Source organism: Amblyomma americanum, chromosome 6 (genome assembly GCF_052857255.1).
Source record: "Amblyomma americanum isolate KBUSLIRL-KWMA chromosome 6, ASM5285725v1, whole genome shotgun sequence".
Taxonomy (NCBI): Eukaryota; Metazoa; Arthropoda; class Arachnida; order Ixodida; family Ixodidae; genus Amblyomma; species Amblyomma americanum.
The window spans coordinates 48,497,449-48,521,449 of record NC_135502.1 but is presented as its reverse complement, the minus strand read 5'-3'; the positions used below and the strand labels follow the sequence as shown (position 1 = coordinate 48,521,449).

At 49.2% G+C, this 24,001-nt stretch overlaps 1 protein-coding gene and 1 pseudogene across 3 annotated transcripts in view; both read right to left on the bottom strand.

Moving 5' to 3' along the window:
* Positions 1-24,001, bottom strand: part of LOC144136765 (beta-1,3-galactosyltransferase 1-like) — a 41,922-nt gene extending 17,921 nt beyond the window's left edge. The window contains exon 1 of one of the 3 annotated variants that reach the window (XM_077669368.1): positions 22,937-24,001. Coding sequence is in view for 1 of the 3 variants with exons in the window: in XM_077669366.1 (XP_077525492.1) it covers positions 23,731-23,735 (5 nt within the window). In the remaining 2 variants the exon portion in view is untranslated. Of the gene's footprint in view, positions 1-4,603; positions 5,105-22,936 lie in introns of those variants that run through there. The other 2 variants (XM_077669366.1, XM_077669367.1) reach the window with 2 other exon arrangements.
* LOC144095780 (U2 spliceosomal RNA) lies at positions 23,049-23,186 on the bottom strand (annotated as a pseudogene).

The following is a 24,001-nucleotide window of genomic DNA, read 5'->3' as shown; positions in this document are numbered from 1 at the left end:
CAGCATATTCAAGCAGCGAACGCTTTAGTGTATCCAGCAAGAATTACAGTAGTCGGACCATTTTTCACATATTCGGATTGCTCAACAACTATTACGTGCGACAGAACATTAAGTCCAGTGTATATCAGCGTTTTATATTTTCTTTCATTTTTATTCGTTCCTTTCAACTTTAGCCACAGCATCGATGTCGGCACGTTTTTAGCAGCAATTTGTCCCGTTTTAGGAAACGACTGCGAACAAAACAAAGCCGTTGCTTATTTTGGAGCGAACTTATTCCAGAAATGCATCTTCAGGAGTGTTAACGACAAAGTATTCTGAAAGCTTGACCTCTGGCTGTCGCCAAACTCACGTTAGATGAGTACGCATCAGAAATAACTCAATGAAATCTAGACAGCTTATTTGCTTTGAGCAAGAATAACCACATAATCAGAACATAGTTGTCCCCACATGAGAATGGATACACTATTTCCAACTGGAAATGGCGTTTTCCATGTAGAAGTGCAAGAGAGTCCAATTTCAGCTATGGCAGTAAGCGCAAGACAGTTTTGGCTGGATACGATTCCAGGTTCAATAATTCAGCTGCTAATGACGTTTCCCCCTTGGAAGCAGAAGGTATTCTAGGTGGCACGAAATGGTTTCCAGCAGGAGGGACATGATTACCGGTTCAGTAATCCAGCTCAAAGGGAATTTTTTTCTACTCGATCATTTCATGTTCCAGAAATATAGCGACGTACCTACACGGTCCTTCTGCCCATTCTTGTGAAACATTTAAGAAATAGCAACCAGCATGCTACCGCTGGAGACAATGCTGAAACTTTCAATTCGGCAAGCTTAGAACTCATTAAACGAGTAGCGGTGGTAGCTTGCAGCAGTTGAAGAACGGACAAAACAGCCACTTGGGAGATGGCACGTCATCTCGCTTCAGATGAATGTTACTTCTTAAAGCACTGAGAAATGGAAAAGGGTGAAATAAATGATGCATGGTATAAATGCTCCTCAATACGGTTGGTTGGCGGGCAAATTGAGGTTTGATTGATTAGTTCCTCTCGGGCAGACGTGTGGGCAACGGCCTGACAGGAACTCTTTCATTTCGCTTCTGACTGAGGGAGCCTATCCAAAGACAATGGATAATTTCCGCGCCATTCTGTTTTTGTTTCCTTCGTTGTGCGATTTGATGGATGGATTGAAAGGCTACCTTTTGCTGATGTATGCGCGTCCCTTACTAAGAAAAATCTAAATCATAATGCCGTCTGGAAGCCGATAGTTCCTTTCGATGGCATGCCCACCTTTCGGTCCAAGACAACAAGCCTACGAAAATACAGGCAATAAGTCTCGAATTACGGTATAAGGCTATGCTTACGGAAGAAATGTTATGCCCATGTAGTAAAAGGTGAGGGGGGTCTGCGCGAAAGCTACAGATTGGGGGGAGTTAGTCAGATATGGCTTTCGTGATTTTGTCGTGAGGTGGTTTTAGGGCGAGGGGAAGGTGTCCGACTGTGTGTAGCTGCGGTACTTGACAGCTTCCTCTCGAGAGCGAGTGTGCGGCAGAGTGGGGGGCACTTAAGAAAGAAGCCCATGTGCTGTGAGATCTCGCGGTAATCTTCGAGTCGCCCGCATAATTACACTCCATATAGAAAAGTGCACGCTCATCATGCGCCCCGCATTTCGGGCATTAAAAGCGACGTCGCTAGATCGAATCCTTACCGCGGTGATCAAATTACGATGTAGGTGAACCGTAATTGACGCCCATGTGCTGTGCGATCTGGGCGTACGTTAATTAGGAACCCCAAGTGGTCGAAATTAATCCGGAGCACTCCACTCCGGAGCCTGCCCCAAATCGAAAAAAAGAAACGACAGAACCGTGCCAAAAATGCAAACTGTTTTGTAGCTCTGTAGTATCGATAGATTTTTCTGTTGTTTTATAGTATTTTTCTTCAGCACTGTAGTTTTTTCTGTAGTAATTTTCTGTAGTCTGTAGTTGTGTAGTAGTTTTGTGTAGTTACTACTCAAAATACCGTTACTACAAAAATTTATGTCGTTACTACAGGCCTATAATCAAAAACATTACAGAAAATCTGTTGTGACGACAGAGTTTGTTCTGTTGTGTTTTTCAAATGGACATTTTAAGGTATAAGCCTTTCCTGACGCATGAGTAGTGTTGAGGGAATTTGTAGACGTAAGTTTGAGGGCGGAAGTTGTCCGCACGAACTGTCACTCAACAGTTAATAAGCAGCATATAAGTAATGGAACAAAACACAAAGAATAGGAATGAAGAATAAAAAAATTAAACAAAAATAAATAACATCTAAAATAAAATTAAAAATGTAAAATGGGGAGGGGGAAAAAGAGAGGACCGGAAAAGGCTTTCGCATTTCCTCTCATTAGCAGACTTTAAGTGCGAACCTCTAATTTTCCACATTGGACATTTATCTTCCCCCTCCCCCTTCTTTAATTCCCTCCTTAATCCCTTCCCTCACGGTGTGGTTCAGGCGTCCACCGAAAATGGGACAGTTACTGCGCTTTTCCTTTCCACATAAAGCGTTCTGCATCAATTCCTCAGCGTCCCGCCGCTTCTTCAGCTGAGATGGCAGACACAGTGCATGGTGGCAGATTAAAGCAAACCAGCAGGCGCGCGATGCCTGCTCGGGAGCCGTGGGAAGAAAACCGGCGTGGCCCCGGCACTCCACTCGTCCCACGCACTTCGATGATGTCAGCCGCCCGCGGTCGTTGGCCCGTATCGGGCAGCGCGATGCCACGCGCCGCAGACTCGTGCGATCGCAGACAGCCACGTGAGATGCGTCTGCGAAACGGTGATCAGTGTGCACTGACATGAAGCACCGGAAAGGAACACAACACGTCTGCCGGCGCCGTTTGCAGTAAACACACGCGGAGGTGTTCCGTGACTGCGTTGAATGCACCGCACCAACAGGTGCCGGACTGCTTCGTTTTTTTTTTGTTAGAATCAAGTTCAGACTGTTAGGGGAACCCGCCGCGGTGGCTCAGTGGTTAGGGCGCTCGGCTACTGATCCGGAGTTCCCGGGTTCGAACCTGACCGCGGCGGCTGCGTTTTTATGGAGGAAAAACGCTAAGGCGCCCGTGTGCTGTGCGATGTCAGTGCACGTTAAAGATCCCCAGGTGGTCGAAATCATTCCGGAGCCCTCCACTACGGCACCTCTTTCTTCCTTTCTTCTTTCACTCTCTCCTTTATCCCTTCCCTTACGGCGCGGTTCGGGTGTCCAACGATATATGAGACAGATACTGCGCCATTTCCTTTCCCCCCAAAACCAATTATTATTATTGATATCACTGACATGAACCACCGGAAAGGAACACAACACGTCTGCCGGCGCCGTTTGCAGTAAACACACGCGGAGGTGTTCCGTGACTGCGTTGAATGCGCCGCACCAACAGGTGCCGGGCTGCTTCGTTTTTTTTTTTTTTTGTTAGAATCAAGTTCAGACTGTTAGGGGAAACCGCCGCGGTGGCTCAGTGGTTAGAGCACTCGGCTACTGATCCGGAGTTCCCGGGTTCGAACCCGACCGTGGCGGCTGCGTTTTTATGGAGGAAAAACGCTAAGGTGCCCGTGTGCTGTGCGATGTCAGTGCACGTTAAAGATCCCCCCAGGTGGTCGAAATCATTCCGGAGCCCTCCACTACGGCAACTCTTTCTTCCTTTCTTCTTTCACTCTCTCCTTTATCCCTTCCCTCACGGCGCGGTTCAGGTGTCCAACGATATATGAGACATATACTGCGCCATTTCCTTTCCCTCCAAAACCAATTATTATTATTATTATCACTGACATGAACCACCGGAAAGGAACACAACACGTCTGCCGGCGCCGTTTGCAGTAAACACACGCGGAGGTGTTCCGTGACTGCGTTGAATGTGCCGCACCAAAAAGGTGCCGGGCTGCTTCATTTTTTTTTGTTAGAATCAAGTTCAGACTGTTAGGGGAGCGATGAGAAGAGGATAAAAAAAATAAATGGACGGTGGGGAGGGGCACGCAGACTGAGAGAAAGAGAGAGGGGCCACAAGTCGAGAACTTCAACCTGACTGATTGATTGATCAGGGCACAAAAATTATGCCCACAGGCGGAAACTCTGGCACGCAAGTGATGTAAGCGCCGGACAGCAAGGCAGATGACGTAGATTCGCGAAACTGCTCTTTATCGCAAACTCACTGTACGCATACTTTTTTTTTTCCTCCAGAGGGCTCAAGCTCTTTTTGGGAAACACCTCTTGATTCAAAGCATTGTGGTAACCAACCATTTACCTTGTAGTTATTTGTCAATGAAGATTAAGCAACAAAGAAACGAAGCCGTGTACCGCGAAACGCATTCAATAGTCAAGTAATGACAGCCTTTACATCACCGGGTACTGCGCGAAAAGTAAGATGTACTGCTACAATGTCGACAGAAAAGCTAGTTGGGGATGATCCGCAACGAACGTAGACAAACAGCGCGAAAAAAAAAAAAAACACTGAACATAGTGGCATGGTGACAAATAGTGATAAACAGTGATAACGATAGTGAAAGCAGTGACAAATAGGAGGAGCAATACAGGCGAGACAGGAGACCTCGCACGTGTTCTTCCGACGCGCCTACCTGGTCTCTTGTCACCGCACGTTGCGCATCAGCTGACACGGACGGATGATGCCCTCCGGTTCGACAGTAGTGGCGTGGATCGCATCCGATGCGCGACACCTTCCGTTCCTCCCTCTCCTGCCGTCGTGGCTGCCACCATTGAAGAAGAGCGCGAGTCCAGCTTCGGAGCAACAACAGCACGAGCTTCGGCTACAGCGGCAGCAGGTAACCGAGTTTGCCAAGCCTCAGACATCAGGTAAGGGCCCCGATAACGCGACGACGACGCCGACACAGACCACGCGCGTTGACAGAGGAGGAGTTCCTTCAAGAGGAGCCGCCGACCGCGGCTAGGGCTCTTTGCAGCTCGCTGGCCCGCTCTTCGCGCTGCGGCGACTTCTACGGTGACGGCTCATTCTCGGCGAGGGAGTGCGCACACCGGCCGTGTGCTGGCCAGCCTCCCCCTTTTCCGCTCTCTCCGTCTTGTCTCGGAAGAGAACAGAGAGAGAGGGAAGCGCACGCGAAGTAGCGGAGACGGCGGCGGCGGGTCGGACGCAGAGGACGACCGCCGTAGTAGACGCTGTGGAGATAGAGAGGGGAAGTGAGATATATAGGCGACGCCGTCGGCAAAGAGTCGGCGGCGGCAAAAGGCAAGAAGTCCTGCCGTGCTGCTGCTTCTTCTCCCATCTGCCCCTCGTCCATCCATCCAACACCCTTCTTTCCCTCGTCCTTTCTCTCTCTCTCTCTCTCTCTCACTTAGCGTCCAGCCACTTCAAACACACCATGCCGCGAACCACCAACTTTTCTTTACAGCGGCCGAAGAAGCAGAGCAGACCAGTTTTGGTGGCGGTGGTGGCGGTGGGGCTGCTGCTGCCGCCGCCGCAGCCGCGATGTGTTTCGGCTGATGTTAATGTTTTCTTTGTCTAAATGCTCTCGTTTCTCTGCGCTTTTTTATTTGTTTGTTTTGCTCTCCTGCGCGTAGTTTGTCTTCGCCGAGGTGCCGCTCGTGGGTGTCTAGGGGGCCCGCCTCTATTCGCGCCACGAGAGCGGAACCCGACGGCGCGGGCCTGTCTCCTTCCAGCCCCGTTTCCTATTTCGGAAACGCGCGGAATTCCTCTCCTTCCGGTACATGTTCTCCTTCCAGTTGCCTATTTTTCGTTATTATTGTTGCTTGTATCGTAATTTCTTGCCACTTTTAAGAGCCTATTCTTTCACTCAAGTATTCGTAACGTCGCTTCCTGTCCGGGTTTACTTTATTTCCCATGTCTAAGAATTCCTTCTGTAGCAGGGGATTCCCCTTCGTCGCTTGATGCTATGTGCATAACACGGGTACAGCGCACGTCTCATTTAAATATCTCACTTTCCCTCTCTCTCTCTTTCTCTCCTTTTGAGTCTGATAGGCAAAACTAAACAAAGCAATGAAGGGTCAAGAAACCCACGCGAAGCCATTAAAGGAAATCGAAAGAGGTGCGAAAACGATGGAAACTACTAAAGATAGCGACAAGCACACACCACGGCACCTTATATTTACCACTCACACACGTGCTCTCAGCAATGCCAGGCGAAGACTGGAGAGCACCCGATTAAAGAACTTCCCAGAATAACAGTAGCGCGTAAACGTTCCTGGGGTGAAACCCTAACTCAGCACAGTTTGGCGCTTTCCTTACGCGGGAAGCACTGTTTCCGGCCTAAGGTTGTGAGCATTATAATTTATAAACTAACAAATTTCAATTGTTCCACTTCTATATAGCTCACTGTATAGATGTTTGTTTTATTTATTTATTTATTCATTCATTTATTCGTTTGTTTGTTTGTTTGTTTGTTTGTTTGTTTGTTTGTTTGTTTGTTTGTTGACACACACACGAGCCAAAGTTGCAGTGAGCAAACAAACGTACAATGGTTACAACGTTTACGCTTGTTACGTAAATCGCGAGATTCAACGAGCTAGTGCGAAAGGTTATTTTATTCTCATCTCTCCGCCTGTCGCCGCCAGGTGTTCGCCCACTGTACGACTGCTGCTTTTTGTTTTCTTTGATTCAAGCCCACCTATCCAAGTTGTCAGTCACGCATTGGCGTTGAAGTAACGATGTAGCTCCGGAACCTCCAAATGCCGCAAACAGAATGAAATAGAGATGCTTACAACATGGCTGTTCAATGAAGTTGTTATCGTTAGAAAGCAATATTACCTGCACATCTGTATGTGTGGCCGGGAGGGGGGGGGGGGGGGTGGGCTACAATACTGGCCTAGCGTTGCGTGAAGTAAAAGTTTATGCGACATGGCTGTGCGGAATAAAAAAATATTTATTGCAGATCAGTCACGCAAACCAATTGCCTCAAAGGCCTGCACGTGCGATGAAACGAGCATGTTTCATTCGCTCCTAACAATTCCGGTGAATGAACCGGGCCGTAGTGCTATAGACCGTAAACTTTTGCTGGCGACTGTATACTGTGCGCGGAAACTTTGTGCGGAAGGCCTGGTTGGTCAATAAAATTTCACAAGGGCATTTCGAAACACAGCAAAAATTAAAGGGACACTGCCGACAACTGAAGTTGGTTTGGGTTGTTAGACTACGGCATTCTAACGACGAAGAGACCATTATCACAGAAAACGGAACTTTTCGGTGAGAAAAGTTCAAATAACGAAATTCAAGAGTCGCCATCCCCGGTCGATTTCGCAACTAAAACTGCTTGCGCCGACACCGAATTCCTACCCGGATCCCGGAGGCTGTGCCACACCACCGTTCACTTCACAAGGTCGGCAAACTGTCCTACTCGGGGTGGACATATGTGCCGAGTTATGAATCGAGTGGCAAGGGAACCTTCCAGTTCCAATTTTCTCAGCCATTCTTTTTTAACAGCCAGGAAAACGTTTACCTACCCGGAGAGAGCCAGAGAATCAATTTTCAATTGGAACAATAACTGGACGTCGTTGACATCAGTGTCCCTTTAACAAACGACTGTATGCATTGAGGATACTGCCATTCTCAGCAGCTTAATCACTGAATGACTGCGCAGCATTACCAACAGCCTCAACTGCGCTAGTTGTTGTTGTCCCTATGGGATAAATGGCGCATACCGACTGTAAGGTATTGTCCATTTTTCACGAAAAGATTAGACTGAAGACTGGCTGATTAAAATGAGGAACAAACTGGTTCCTATGAAATGGATGACAAAAATTGGCAAGAGGACTTTGTGCAGGAAATTGGAAGGTGCGAATAAGAATCAATTTTATGCAACAGCAGAAAAGTAGGAATTAAACATTTCAAGATGACAGCCCTCTCTATTCTGTAGGGAAGTTTTTGAATGGTGGAGTTACACATTCCTCTCGCTGTATCCAAGCATAGCAGCTCTGACGGGAAGAACAACCCCAACAGACAGACACTGAGACGCTTTCTAACAGGCGCCTCCGTAAAGAGGAGGCAGGACTGCAGAAAATGATCGATAGTTTCGGGTAAAGCGCAGAACAGGCACAAAGAGGAAACCACCAGACCGGATTTGCGGAAGTATAAGTTTAGTTCAGGTACGTGACAGTGTGGTCGCGTGAAAGAAACCTCACGCTTGCGGGATGGCCATTCATGGCTGCTTCAGGGGAACCGAGATGCCTGTAGTCGGTAGGGGAAGTAAGCGCTGATGCAGAAAACCCTTGCACTAGCGTATACATGTGTGAAACATAGCCGCCGTAATATATATGGGCTGTTCAATAGGAGAGTAATGACTGGCCGTGAAGAAGTGACTTCGCAACCTCATTTTAAATTGATTCATCTGTGCTCAGGCACCCTAAACTAACCGTACTGAACACATATGTGCTGATGCCAAAAACTTGAGTTATGAGAAGACTGAGATAGACACTTCGGAATAATTATGGAAGAAGAAAAACAGTTGTCTAACTTACGCAAGGCCAGGATCGTTGCTGAAAATTCGGCCAAATAAATGGAGGTGGGGTAGAGGAGGCGGAGTGAGAATGACCAATCGAGGGTCAGAGATAAAATACTCACACCTACTTTTTCTTGGTACAGCGAAGGGTCCGTCGCAATGGCAACATGAGAGCGAAAGGACATCAAGTAATCTTGTAATAGACTATTGAGCATAAAGAAGGGCGATGGTTTTTTGCGCTGTTTGGAAAGGTGTCGTCAAATACAGTCTGAACAGATGTAGAGTTGGCGCGCACCGGACGAATTTCCAAAATACGGACGTTTCAGGTGTCAGGGAGGGATAGCACAAAACAAACCTGTGGAGCGTGCAGACGAGAACAACTATCACTGCAGAGAGAGAGAGAGAGAGAGAGAGAAAAGTTTAATGTCCACCGATAGAGGTGGCATCCCTACCTTCCCAACTCAGGTACGCAGACCCGGGAAGGAGTAGGGGGCTCCGCGCCTAGAGGCCTGTGTTGCGAACCGCTTGGTTCTTCGAGGCCTCGGTCGCCAGGCGGATGGCTTCGAGTTGGTCTTCGAGTTTCGAGCTTCGAAGGAGAGACTCCCAAGCTTCCACATTACGAACGTTTACGGCAGCCCCAGGTGAGTAGGGGCATTGCCAGATTATGTGGTTTAGTGTCCCTCTCTGGTCGCATTGTTTACATCTGGTGTGTTCTCTTGCGTCTATGTTAAGCAGGTATAGCCCAGTATAGCCAGTGTGGGTTCGGATAGTTGCCCGCCTGGAGTCTTCTCAGACACCTGGCTTGCTCGTTGTCCAGTTGCGTGTGCGGTGTGGCGTAGGATTGTCTACTGAGTTTGTAGTAGTCGCAAATATCCCTGAAGGTGTTCAGCAGCTCCTCAGGTACCGGGTCGTCGAGCCGCTCTGCGTTCGACCGGTAGTGGACGTCTCGAGCGAGCGCGTGTGCGGCTTAATTTCCCGATGTCGACTCATGGCCAGGGGTCCAAATAATTTTGATATTGCGGGAAATCTCTCTGGATTGGAGAATTTTCTTCGTTTCTGCCGCCACCCTTCCCTTGGCGAGGTTCCAGATGGCCTCTTGCTGTCACTAATTATGGTGCTGGCTTGCGTCCCGACACACGCGAGTGCGATAGCAACTTCCTCTGCGATGTCAGCGTTTCTCGATTTAACCGATGCTGTAATTAAGAGGATGCCTGCCCCGTCTACCACCACGGCGACCGCGGCCCCAGATTGTCCGGTGGCTGCGTCCGTGTGTGCCACTGTTTCCGGTAGTTTCGAGTCCATATCTTTAGCTATGGCCTTGGCTCTGTTTTGCCTTCTTTCCTTGTGGTGAATTGGGCTCATGTTTTTTGACGTCGGAGGGATGTAGAGGTTGTCTCTGTAGCCGTTGCCGAGATTAACATTCGGGGTGGGGCCCCTGTCGTGTTGAAGCCCCACCCATGTCAGTATTGCTCGCCCGGTATCAGACAGACTGAGCCGCTCTATCTGTGTGGTTCATGTGGTTTCTAAAAACTCGTCTACTGTGTTGTGCACTCCCATAGCCAGTAAGCTGGTCGTTGAGGTTGACTGAGGGAGACTGAGTGCGTTCTTGATACTCCTTATTACGGATGCTTCGATCTTTTCTTGTTCCCTCGCGTTTAAGTTCAGGCAGGGGACTGCATAGCAGATTCGGCTGGTGATGAAACCCTGCATTATTCTCGCTAAGTTCCCTTCCTTCAGACCTCTGTTTTTGAGTGAAATTCTCCTGATGAGCCCCGTGACGTGCGCTAAGGATCCTTCCAGATTGTTTAACATGGCCGTGTTCCTCCCGTCGGCCTGGATGAGTCCGCGGACCCTGATCTGGCTGACTGCTGGGATCCTTAGTCCTTCCACCGTAACTTCAATGTCGGGTTTCTCTCTGCTCTTGGTATAAATCAATAGCTCAGATTTTTTAGAAGAGCAACTGAGGCCGATTTCCGCCGCGTAATTGACCACAGCTTCCGCCGCTACTTGGAGATTCCCTTCAATTTGTCCGCCTGATCCTCTGTTGGTCCAGACGTTGATGTCGCCAGCGTATAGGCTGAAATTGATGGTTGGGTGTTTTGAGTCTTTGCGGGAGTTTTATCATCACAATGTTGAAGAGCAGGAGGGACAAAACGGATCCCAGCCGCCGCGGTGACTGAGTGGTTACGGCGCTCGGCTGCTGGCCCGAAAGACGCGGGTTCGATCCCGGCAGCGGCGGTCGAATTTCGATGGAGGCGAAATTCTAGAGGCCCGTGTGCTGTGCGATGTCAGTGCACGTTAAAGAACCCCAGGTGGTCGAAATTATTCCGAAGCCCTTCACTACGGCGTCTCTCGCAGCCTGAGTTGCTTTAGGACGTTAAACCCCCATAAACCAACCAAACCAAACCAAAACGGATCTCTGAGATGTGCCCTTCGCGCAGAATTGACTATCACTGCAAGATGCCCCAGACTGACAAAGAAACATCGAACTGGAAGCATGGAGAGGCGAGTTCCCTGTTCTTTAGAAAGACGAAAGGAAAGGAAAAAAGGCCGACAGCAGTTTCTTGAAATAATCTCATAAAAATCGGCCACAGATCGGTGACGAAAATCGGTCACGAGATCGGTCGCAGCAAATCTTTTCCTGTACGGCCTAAAATCTGATGAACTCTCTCCTTGCGGTGGGGAAACAGGCAATTATAACGTAGTTCGCACAAAACAATTACTCACCCAAAAATTTAAATTTGTTTTCTTTACTGCGGCCCGTCACCGTGTACAGCTAATGGAGCTCTCTGTTTAATGGCATGAAACAAAAAATAAAACAGGATATGTGTTGCTTAATGAGCAAAGAACAAAACCATTGATTGCCAAAGTTTGAGAGACTCGCAAACATAATCACAAAAGATACATTCAATCAAAAAATATGAGAATAAAAACATAGAATAAGAGGTTTATACGTTCCCAATATGAAAAAAAAACACTGTTCGAACTTAAAGAATTCTTCATGCTAAACGTTCCGATCAGGAAAAAAAAAATTCAGTTGCTCACTCTAACCGCTTTGGTCTGCTCTGCACTGCAATACCAAGGTCTACACCTGGCCGTATTATCGTGTTATAGAAAGCTCGATCCAGTTCACTGCATGCGGCACGGAATCGTTCAGAATATGCCAGGCACCTTCAGAGACGCTTTAATAGTAGCGAATCTCCTCGACAACGGCAAAAATTAAAGTCGCAGACGTGCACCTGTCGATAGGCCTGGGTGGGCGGAGGAGTCATCTCTCTCTGAAAGAAAATCGGACGAATGGACGTCATCTTTTCATACGACACTGTCGCTTACATCGTCAGAGTCAATCGTGAATGCTGCGGAACCGCGGGAACAGCGCCGTTGCCGAGCAGGGCCGCTGCGATACGAGGACGCCATGGAACTTGGACGCCATGCTTGTAGTCATCGGCACGCATTTACTTGTTCCTAGGGAAGTTTAAAGGGACTCTGAACCGCCTTCCGAGGAGAGAACATTAACTCACTTAATCACTGCACTGCGTTGCCATGAAAACCAGAGCCAAATAATACTCTTCTACACGCAGCAGACGAACCACAATCACGCGTCAAAGTTGGCGAGCCCTTTCCGGCGACTTTTTCATGCTCGCACCCTCCTCCGTCCCCCGCATCTGCGTAGACATGGTGAGAGGTGGCCATTGGTTAGATTCTTGCAGACGTCAGGCAGCTGCCGTGGCCGCGGCCAATAAGCCGCTTAGCTCCGGCGGGTCGGGAAGCTCCGCTCCCAGAGGGAGGGTCGGCGAAGGAGCGCCTACCTTCCAGCGTGCAAAAAGTGACGAGAGGAGAGGGAAAGGCGCGAAGACGCTGAAATTCAAATTTTAACTACATATAACTCAGCTTCTACAAAGCGCATTTAAAAAATTCTTGCTGGACACTGTTCGTGAAGCGGTGTGCTTCAATATCCCAGGCATACCGCAACTTTATTAGAGCCATTTTCACAGCCCCTTTAAGAGTATACTTCCTCATACGGCTAAAAAAAAAGTGAATCCGGAACTGAAGTACACTGCTTCTGCAACATATTGAATGGCGTTACTTATACAGAACAAGCACAGATCGCGCAGAATAGATTATTTCGCACCGTCGTTCGAACTGAACTATTTGAACAGGCGCGGAAAAGAGAGCGAGAAAAAATTGGAGGGGACACATAAGCTCCGCCTTAAGGGCATGACGCGATAGCGTAATGGGAGTCCTCATACCACTCCTGGAGCTGTGGTGCAGCAGTTAAGCGACGCGCCACTGCCCTGCGATGGCAGTTTCTCCCAGCGGTGGGGCTTGTGCGGCCCAGGTTGCTATTCCCGAGCGACCAATCATTAAACCAACTGCCACGGTGGGCAGTTTGCTCACTATCCGGCGGGCAGGTTGGGATCACGCCACAGGGTCACGTGACTTAGATGGCCCATCTGCCTCCTAGGTTTCTCTCTGGGCACCACCTGCCACATTCATGCTCGTGATTTTTTCGCTCACAACGCCGACGCCAGATTTTCCGTATAACGGGACCTTTAACGCTATCGCGTTAAACTGAGCACTTCTCTATACCGGGAATTGTTGCCGGGTCTTTCGAGTGGCAAGCACGTGCGTGATTTCGTCGCTACGCTATCAGAGGTTGCCGCGAGCGCATTGCAGAAACGTTATCTCCCGATTCATGAATCGGCGATTATATTCAGATAATACGGTTTAGCTCGAGCCAAGATTGTCTCCGGCAATATTTCGAGTGCGCAGCAAGTGTTTTAGCCGCTCACTCAATTATCGCTGACAGGGGCAGACTAACGGCAGGCTATGCGGATCTTTCTGGAGCACTCGATGCATCAGAACTGCTGTTTTGCGTCAGTGGACATTGGATCATTTCATGGCACAATTCCGTCATAAGGTTTTCATACGCAGCATTTCCTACGTAAGTTGAACGTAAGCATTGATAAAACATAAGCAAGACTGATACATGGCCAGCGAATGCTCTAAATAATAATAATAATAACAACAATAATAACTGGTTATGAGGAAAGACGCAATAACCGTCTCACTCTCGCACCGCCGCGGCCGGGATCGAACCCGCGTCTTTGGATACAGCAGCCGAGCGCCATAACCACTCAGCCACCGCAGCGGCAACACCACGAAGGAAGGAGGGAGTGTAAGAAGAAAGCAAGAGGAGTCATAGTGGAGGGCTCCGGATTAATTTAAGCCAAACGCGAGGTTCTTCAATGTGCGCTGACGTCTATAGAAGGCAGCAGTCTTATACATTTCGCCTTTATCAAATTGGGGCCGCCGCTGTAGGGATTTGACCCACGCCCTTGAGAGGAGGAAAAAAAAATGGCTAATAAAACAAAATTGGCCGGACGTTTACACCAACGGACAGCTTGGGTGGTGGAAAATGCTGATGGCAGTCAGAGTGCTTAGCCATGCTGGCTAAGAGTGTGAGATGTCTGTTGCGTTTATACAGCAATGGGGAAGCTCACATGCCTTTTGTTCAGAGTGTTGGGGTAGGCGGGCGCAATAACCAGTCACGGGTCGGAAGGTAGGAGTGTAGGTCAGGCGTGGCACACGGTCACCCACATGGTTACGGTCATGCATGGTCACCGGGTCACGGCTCAGTGCGCTTGTCACGCCGGACGCCCTCCATGTCTAACAAAAAGCCATCTATTACCGGCGGGTGCACGGACGACGACGACGCCGACGCCGACGCCGAACGTACCACGTACATACAGCTGTCGCTGTAAAACTAGCATGTTGTGCAAATGAAACGAGTTGTGTGTTCCAACATCGTTGTATAACAACACTGCACTGTTCAAATGATAGAATAGCGAGCAGAATGAGCGATATCAATAATGAAAAATTAGAACCTTGGACCAGGACGAATTTTTCTTTAACTGCGAAGTTTCTGTGGAAGCTGTATAGCTTTCCTTTGTAGGCGTATGGCTCTTGGGTGGATGCCAATAAGTAATTACTCTCTTATTAGCCATCACTTGATGGCATTTCGTTTACACCAGTTTTACAAGCTCCCCACCATGCCAGAGGTTTTGACTAATGCCATTTTGTCATTTTTTGCCCTGAAGTGGATGGCAGTGTAACTGCTGCAAGCAGATACGCAGATCGTAACTAGGTACATATGCACGGATGGCTCGACTGTGTCTACTAGGTCTACAGGTGCCGTGGTCATCGCTTCTAGAGTGGTCACATCTGAACTCTAGTTTTCACACGTGATAACTTCCACTGGACCAGGAATTTGACGCCTTTCGGGTCCCTGTTCATTATGTCAGATAAAAAAAAAAGCTCACAGGACGGTTACGACTGAGTAACGCGATGGTCAGCAATAGCTGTTTAGGCGCTTAGTTTTCGGGGTACATTCCTGGCACACTGGCGTAGTGATGCACCCCTGCACTGACAGGCGGCTGTTCCAAACGAAGCTACCCCTAGGCTTATGCGACCCAGATTGACCGTGACATTAAGTTCACGTGACATAATGTGACATTATATCACGTGACATGACTGTCCCGTGAGGGTGACATTAACACACCCAACGGTTATGCCGACCACGACGACGGCGACGAGAAAGCCAGGGACGGGCGGCTAACAGCTATCGCTATAATATCCCCTAAAAGACCGGCCGCATTTTCTGAAACTTAGGCTTCCATCCTTTATCTGCCTGCGAACAGCCTTACACACCGAGGAGACGAACAATAGGCAGCAGAGATCGAACTAATGAATCACTGTGGATTCGAAGAGGTCACGACGTCACTTTCCTGCGACTGCCAGGTCAGAGCGGCATTGTCGCTGATGGCCTCGCTGACCCTGCCACTCGATCGACCCATGGGAGAACGCGACATGTCTGCATCTCACAGTCTAGAGCCGAAGCTGCAAGAGAGCGTCGTGTGCCTTCCCGCATCACGACAACGACATCATGGCAAGCTCTGGGTAATTCGGACCTCCCACCAGTACAATCTTGACCTTCCCCTGCGGCGCCTATTACCGCTTGGCCTTTCCGCTGTGAAGCAACACTCTTTAGTGGCCCGTAATGGGCAGTGGCCATTCGCGAACGGTAATTTTCGAGCTAATGCGAATGACTCTCCAGCGCCGGAGCACAGATGACATATAATTGAGCACTTGCTTGGATGCTGCCCTCTCCTTGACACTCAGCGAATGACCCTCAAGACAGCCTTGCGCTGATCGGACTCCCGTCCTCCTAAGACTTTGGGACCGTGGCCTCATTTTTCTTTAGTTCAGAGGACCACCAATGCCTTAGTTGGACATTTGAATTCCACAGTCTTGAGCGACCACGTACAATATCAGTGTTTTTTTATTTTGATTTTGTTGGTCACGACGTACAACTGTTATGGTCACGTCCTATGGACACGTCGAGCTAAGCGTTTCTTCTTTCTATCTTCTTTTTCACTTCCTTTATCCCTCTCTCTGTGGCACGTTGTCCGTTAACCTTTTTTTTTCTTTCTTCTGCGTCTTATATACGGCTCTGCCGACCGCCGTGCGAATAGCGTCATCTGTCGAAGTGCGATTCGTGAGAATTTTGGGCGCGCGTTTCAGGGTGTGGGCCTTGTCGAAGGGGAGGGGGTTCATTCTTGTTTCGTTTTTTTAAACCTTAAGGGGAAGGTTCCCGACCGAAACGTAGAGGCTCTCGTCGTGACCGCCGAGTGTCCGCCATTACGTGACCATACAGTCATCACGAAGTGACCACGTGACCCCGATTCAAATGTGACCTCCGTCACGTGTCACCGTTGGTTGCCTTTTTTTCTGGAATTACAGGCGATAAATTAAGTATGCACTATTTTATCACGACTGACCTTGGCTGTACGCATTGTAATGCTCTAGGGGAGAGCACGCCATACCCAACGCCCGACGCAGACGTGCGGTAGGCACGCTGTCGCTGTTGTGGCATCGGTTTACCTGCCGCGACGAGCCCTTCACACTGAATGTCCTCTGTGTCACGCTATACTACATATGGCAAGAGCAAGGGGGATGAAAACGTTCTCCTGAGAAATCCAGTCTGATGATCGTCGTACTGCTCAGGCTGGAGTTCCGAAGGTGTCGTCTTTCTTCCACAATTTTGTTGAATGTTGCTCAATTTTTGTCGTGCTTGCCGTGGAGGACTCAATAGTGAGCCACTTTTTTAGCTATGAAGCATACAGTAGCTATGAAGCATATAACGGGCTGTGCCAAATTAGTCGCGCTGTTGAACCCATTCGCTTACAGCAAGCGAGCGCGAATACGAAGAAAGGAATACGTTCAAAACTAATTACCAAATAGACCAATAACAATTAGCAGCCATACCTGCGCTGTGTATTGTTTATATCACACGATGGACAATAATTTATGCAAACCTGCCATTCATCAAGCCGTGTTCAAAGGGTCCTTGCGGCTCACCAACAGGGCCTCACGTATTTGGAAGAGTGGTACTTTTGTGTGGAGCACTAGGATTATACCAAGCTCTGAACGGCGTATAGCAGTGCTACAGAACAGAAAATGAGAAAGCATTAGTATAATGAGAACCACACTTAATTATACTATAATGTAATTCAGCCGCAACTTCTAAGACAGCAGCGCAAGGTAAAGGTTGGCGATTGCTTTGCGCAGTGCATCACAACAGGAGTAAAATCCCCTGATGCAGATTGCTGGTCACTGGCCAAAGTCAAAAGATGAAAAGACGTTTCGGGAGCACTACGGCTCCCTCTTAGCTGAGCCCTTTTTCTCCATTCAAGGTACAAATGTTGGCATACCTAACTGCACTGTAGGAATTGCACGTTATCCTAACTTCCATGGTATGGTTAGTGTACATTTGGAAGGACAAAAGTGTAAGAATTGTCTCATTTGCCAAAGAAAGCATAAGGTGATTCATTACACGAAGAGTCCCGCCGTCTCAAAAGTGGTGAAATCGGGAGGCGAATCCTAAAAAACAAGCCCCCTGCTTTTTATCTTTACGAGGCCTTAGACCTCTGCGTTCACCTGAATGCGCATATCGACCTCCCTATTTTTCTCTTACGTTTTCCCATAAACTAAATCCGCGCTCTTGGCTTCCGTTCGAGCCTCCTTTTATGAATCAGAGCGCCACATAAGAAACTTTCGGCTTAAACTTTCCATCACAGATGCTGAATTTTTTTTAAAAGTTAGTCCCGAGTGTTTAAGGGGAGTGCGGAGGCAAAATAGAGATAGAGAGAAAAGAACACTGCTCACGCCCTGTGGCTTCCCTCTTCCTGGAAATAACCAATGCGGCTTGATTTACTGGAGTGGCCGTTGCAGCTTTGAAACTCAACGACCCAGCAACCTCAGCGTTGCTCCTCCAGCAGACTGCGATAATGTTCGCATTTATTATTTCAGCAGGTCGGATAGTCCCCGGGTGTCACCCACATAATGCAGCATATTTCATTGACATCGCCTCTCGAAAAGTGCGACTGTCTCACTTAAAGCATGCAAAGCTGCGGATGTTCGGCGAATCGGATATCATTGTGTATACAAAGAGTGCGAGGAAGGAGCCTCAGAAAGGTTGGCACTATAGCGTGACCTACATGTTCCATGGAAAATGAAATGAAAATTGGTTTTTGGGGAAAGGAAATGGCGCAGTATCTGTCTCACATATTGGCGGACACCTGAACCGCGCCGTAAAGGAATGGATAAAGGAGGGACTGATAGAAGAAAGAGGTGCCGTATTGGAGGGCTCCGGAATAATTTCGTTCACCTGGGGATCATACACGAGGAGCTCCAGGACCATCTCCTCGTGTACACCGACGGCTCAGTGGCCCGCGACAACTGCTCCCTTGCAGCGGCGGCTACCATCCCCGCCCTGCGACTGCACAGCCAGCAACACGCAACTTTCCTGGGCTCCTCCACCACGGCGGAGTTGACGGGGATCCGGCTCGGGCTGGACCTGCTGCACACCCTCGGCTCTCCGCCGCCCAGGAGTGCTCCGCTGTGAGACTCCCGCGCCGCCCTCAGCCGCCTGCAATCTAACGGCTGCGGTACCCCACTAGTGCGGGCAATTCGCTCGCGCTGAGAGGATGTGCCGTGCGTGCACAGTGGGTGCCCGGTCACCGCGGCATCGCCGGCAACGAAGAAGCTGACGACCTCGCGACCGCTACACACCAACTACCTGCCAGCTATCTGCCCCTTGCGCTGGAGGACGTGCATGCGGCCATCCACGACCATCTCCGAAAGCGGCACCCCGACACACGCATCGCAGGAGGTGAGCGCATCGACAGTATCACCGGCTGTCGCGCACTTACACGGTCGCAACGTGCAATGATCCTCCGCGCGCGCATTGGCTGCGTGTGGTTCGGGGAACGACGGGTGCGTCCCGGAATCGCGACGAGTGATGTGTGTGACGGATGCGGTGCAGTGGAAACATTAGAACACCTGCTCCTTCACTGTGCCGCGTTCGCCGATGCTCGTCGCGATATGCTCGCGGCCTATAGGGCGCAGGGCATACTACCAGACTCCATCAAGACGCTATTGTGGCCGCAGGGCAGTGCGCGCACTCGTGAGCGAACTTTGGTGAGCCTCTGTGCATTCCTCGAACACACGGGCTTGACGTCCCGTCTGTTCTCCGTTAGGTAGTTACACGCAGTGACCGAACGCTCCGCGAGTTCTACCTTGAACGATTAATAACTGGACGCCCCACTCCAGTTGTAGCCAACACAGTGCTGTGCGCGTGTGTTTTAATTCCTCTAAAATGAACTAATCACGCGCACAACCTGGACACATTTCTTATTGTTGTAAATAGTTTGTACATATTACTTCTCCCCCTATCCTCTCTTCCTGTCCCCTCACCTCTATCACTTCATTTCTCCATTCTGCCTGCTATCCTTTATTTCCGCGCTGCCCCAGCTCAGGTGCTTCAGTATCGATGGCAGATGCTGGGGCTAGCAAAAGTCTTTTCCTTCCTTTTTACTATTATTTTAATAAAGCCACTACCACCACCACCATCTTTAACATGCACTGACATCGCACAGCACACGGGCACCTTAGTGCTTTGCCTCCATAAAAACGTAGCCGCCGCGGTCGGGTTCGAACCCGTGAACTCAGGATCAGCAGCAGAGCGCCCTAACCACTGTACCACCGCGGCGGGTTGTCACCATCTTACTGTCCTCGTTTTCTGTGCGCTTTTTTCCACCTTTTAAGGGAAAGTATTAGATGAAGATGAACTACACTTAGCAAAAAAGCAGATTAGGGAATAAGGTTAAGGCAACGGAGCATACGATTGTTCTTATGCAATAACGAAGTTGAGTACAATGAGCAAGTTCTTGAAGATTAAGAAAGTGTACCATGCCCCGCCGATGATAGTTTCATTGAGTGTCGTGCTGATGGTGATGAGAGTGACATTAAGCACTGTGCAGAGAAACTTGCAAGAGCCGAAACTGGGAGCCTACCATGTAAGCTTTGGTTTTAGGCCAAACCATGTCTGACGACATGTAACATCAATGTTAAAGATGGATTGGCCAGTGGTTCAGTTGGTTTTCCAAAGAATGTTGAATATGATTGCAGCAGAATGCCTAACCGTATATGGCTGCAAATGAGAGCTGTTATTGGAACGTGTACTACCATGAGCAGCTGATTTTAATCAGCTCAACCACATACTCACTCAGCGCCAAACACAACAGGCAGACATCCTAATACGCACAGCTGTCGCCTCCGCCCTACGTCTTCCACGGACAGTTAGCACAAAACTCCTCTTGGCCACTGGTACCCACAATACCGTGATCGAATTAATAGAGGCTCAACGCACCAACCAGTTATTCCGCCCGAGTCGCACGGAAACAGGACTACGCCTACTGCGACAGCTCGGTCTCAATCCACCCATTCCCACCCCAACAAGTCCTACACCTTACATGATTTCTCCGCGCACGCAGGATCACATATATCAGAAGCCCCTACCGCGCAATATGAGCGCTAGCCTCCATCAGGGTAGGCGGCAGGCTCGAGCGAGCTATTACACCAAAACATACAGCAACCGCTCCGATATCCTTTATGTCGACGTGGCAGAAAATTCTAAAGTAGAATTCTTCACGGCAGTCGCAGCCTATGAAGACGGCACTGTGGGGGCCGCCGCCACTATCCGAACTAATTCACCCGCAGAGGCGGAAGGAGCCGCCATCGCACTTGCGCTGGCCCACTCTACAATTGACAAAAACATAACCGAAATTTGCACAGATTCCCATGCCGCATACCGCCAATACCTAAAAGGCGTGGCGACGCCGGCCACACACCGTATTCTTGCCACAGCCACCCCTCTCGACCTAACGGTTACTCTGTCGTGGATCCCTGGGCATGCCTCGATCCCCGGTAATGAGCGCGTTCATGCACTGGCCCGAGAACTCTTCTCCCGGTCCCCGGACGATCAGGCACCCAACCCTGCGCAAGAGGCCCCATCGGTCCTTTATACGTATCATCAAATCACCGCATTCTACAAACTCAGCCGCATGGGATTACCACCACCCACAGTACTTTGACGCCCTTACCCAGCGCCACATGGCGTCAATTAAAGACGGGCTGCTTTATTTTACCCTACCGTCTCTCATGCTTTCACCCCAGCTTCCCCCTCACTGTAACACCTGTGGCGTGCCCAGATCCACACTTTTCCACTACCTTTGGGAATGTCCTTGCCCACAGGCAGTACCCCCCACCCCCAATCTCACTCATTCTTCCTGGGAGGCTGCTTTACGGACCGCTCAGCCCGCCGGCCATAAATGGCTGGTGGATTGGGCTTTATGTGAAGCTCAAGCCCGTGGACTCCTGGACCAGTAGGAGACCACCCTGGAAGATTTTTTTCTTGTCTTTTTTTTGTAATAAAAGTTGTTTCCATCCATCTATCCACCATGAGCAGTATGAGCAGGAACACGGGAGCGCGTGCCCGATAGCCTCGAACCCAACTTGTAGCGATACGTGGTGACCGCTTTCAGAAACGAAGTGGAAAGGGAGATGCGTTCTTCCATTTCACTGAAGCAGGCGACGCAGCAGAGCCCTAGCTTCCCACAGTGTTGCGAAAAGCAGCCGCCGTGCGTCGCCACAAGAAGGGTTTGTGGCTATCTGCCACGCGCTCCCGTGTCCCTGCTCATATTTATCACGACAGTACTAAATTGAAAGCCAAGAAATATCGGATTGCAAATTGTGGGGTCAGATCAATTTGGTTATGCACTGAACACCAAAGTGCTACCTTATACTGATTGAACACGTGCGTAAAATGAGTTAGCGACGAGTACAATTCCCATTTGTACAATCCACTGTTATGACTATACCATAGCACGAGGACCTGCGTATACACCGCTGTGGTGTACATGTATAATCCAAGCCTTCCCCTGAAGCTGGTGTATTTAGCATCATAGTCCTTTAATGGACTATGCTAGCACTTAACCGTTGGTCTGACATAAATGGCCTATATTTTACTACTGCTGATGATAGTGATTTAAATTTTCATCATGGGAGTAAAGAAAATAGTGATCGCGAACCAGCCGTTGAGTTTTATCGTCTAACAAGACAACCGTTACCAACTGTGACGGAACGATGTAATGCACTTTTGAGAAAGTATGATTCACATTATAGTATCACCATTGTTGCACTCAATTTTTCGTTCATTGCGAAAGCATGCACTTGGCATGGCTCATGATCATGTGTTCCTTCAAGCACAATTCTTATATCCGTCCAAGGCATGGACGCATCGTGCAGAATGGAAGCCCGCGATTATGCATTTGTGTGCGGTGATCAACGATCAGATAATAGAGCAGTCAATGTAGCCATTTGTTCACGTTCAATGCATAACGATTATGTTCTTGAATTGGTCATCTCGATGCACGAGATTGTGACAGGTGTGCTTTGGAACCACCAACTCATTCCGTGCGCGTATTTTTTGCCAACTGCACCAACTCATGAAGCTGTGAAATCTATATGTACCGTCTTTGTTAAAAGTAACCGAGCAACGGGGCGTTGCTTCTTAGCCGCACAGCGGCGCACTTGGGGCGGCTCTTAAGCTGTATATCTGGGTGAGGTAAGAAGACCGTTTGTCCTCACACATTTCGGTTTGTAGGGACGCCGTACCGGCTCCTCTACAAGGCCAAGAAGCGAAACCCCGATGCTTGCATGGTTAGTTTTGACAAAGGGGGTACACAGTTACAGCCATACATGCATAACCATAAAGCTGTTCAGGGCCAAATGTATTAACTTTGTTGAACCGGTGTGTAAGTTTGGATTACAATTGGTGTCTGATCTAGCAGTAGTAACTACTAGTCGGAATGCATGCTTTGACTTGATGTTTCAGAGTGTAAAGATTGTGATGGACAATAATGTCATTTCTACGCATTTCAGCAATCCCAAAGCTCTTGTGCTGCGATGTTGTGAGCCACAATAAATATAATGCATGCATTCATTATTGACTTGTATATATGCACTTTTAGCTATGTCCTAGCCAATGAATTTAGGTGAAGCAAAATCAAAAAAACTTACCAATTTCAAAGCCCAAGCAGTCTGTCTGTTGTTGCCAGGAAGAAAGAAAAGGAAAGTGCACAGGCCTGCTCACTGGCTCAAGCCGAGCCACAATCGCTAAAGACGCGCTAATAAAGATAAGGCCGATCCCGGAGGTAGTGCAATACCGGGCCAACCCGTGGCGGAAGTGAAGCAACCTTCAAACTCTCCGCCACATTTCCAAAAATAAGTCCATTGGACCCGTAACAGATTCTCTACGGGGTCCGGACATTCGCCCATTCATGCCCAAGCAGTCTCTAACACCCCAATTGCACTCCTAGCGACAGATCTCACCGTGCTAAGTTAAGCGCCACTTAACCCAGTTTTTTTCCCCTCTGTCTTAACTTTAGACTAAAAAATTTTCAGTTTTCGGGCGTCAGCTTTTTTTCTGTAGCTTGTAATTAAGCCTACGGTTCAACTGGAGTCACCTATTACATTTGCATGCGCAAGTACGCATTCTATAAAGTTCAGAAGGGAGCAGCGGCGCTGTCTCTAAATCCAGAACTGCAAATCAAAACAACCGCGAAACCTCGCGATCAGGAGTTCCCCACAACGAGTACAACAAAATCTGCATAAAAAAGTTCTTCCGCCCAACAAGCGCTGTTCCGTAGAGGCGGAGAGAGGGTGCTTGAACCCGTGCCCGCGTCACCGAGCTCAAACAGGAAAAGCGGGTCAGTCACCGCGCTTATTAAACACCACGGCGGCACTCATACGCGCCGCCTTCCGTTGTTAGGTCGATGCTGTTACCACCAAGTGAGAAACTTGCACTGGCTCACCTCATTAGAGCGCTCTTCTTGGTTTGCTTGGGGCGGCAGCTCGCGCGCCTCGCGCTCACTCATAGCCGCTGCGCGAATACGAAACTCGAGCAATGCGTTTCTGCTCAATCCTTATGTCGCTCCGTGCCTCGTAGTGAGCCGGAAGGCCACAAGCGGCGAAGCAAGAGATTGTAGGAAGGGGGGAGAGATGTCGCGCCGTGCGGCAGTTGTGTTAAGATAGGGGGTGGCGACGCCGAGCCGAAGCAGCTCGGCCAACACAAGTGGCACGCCC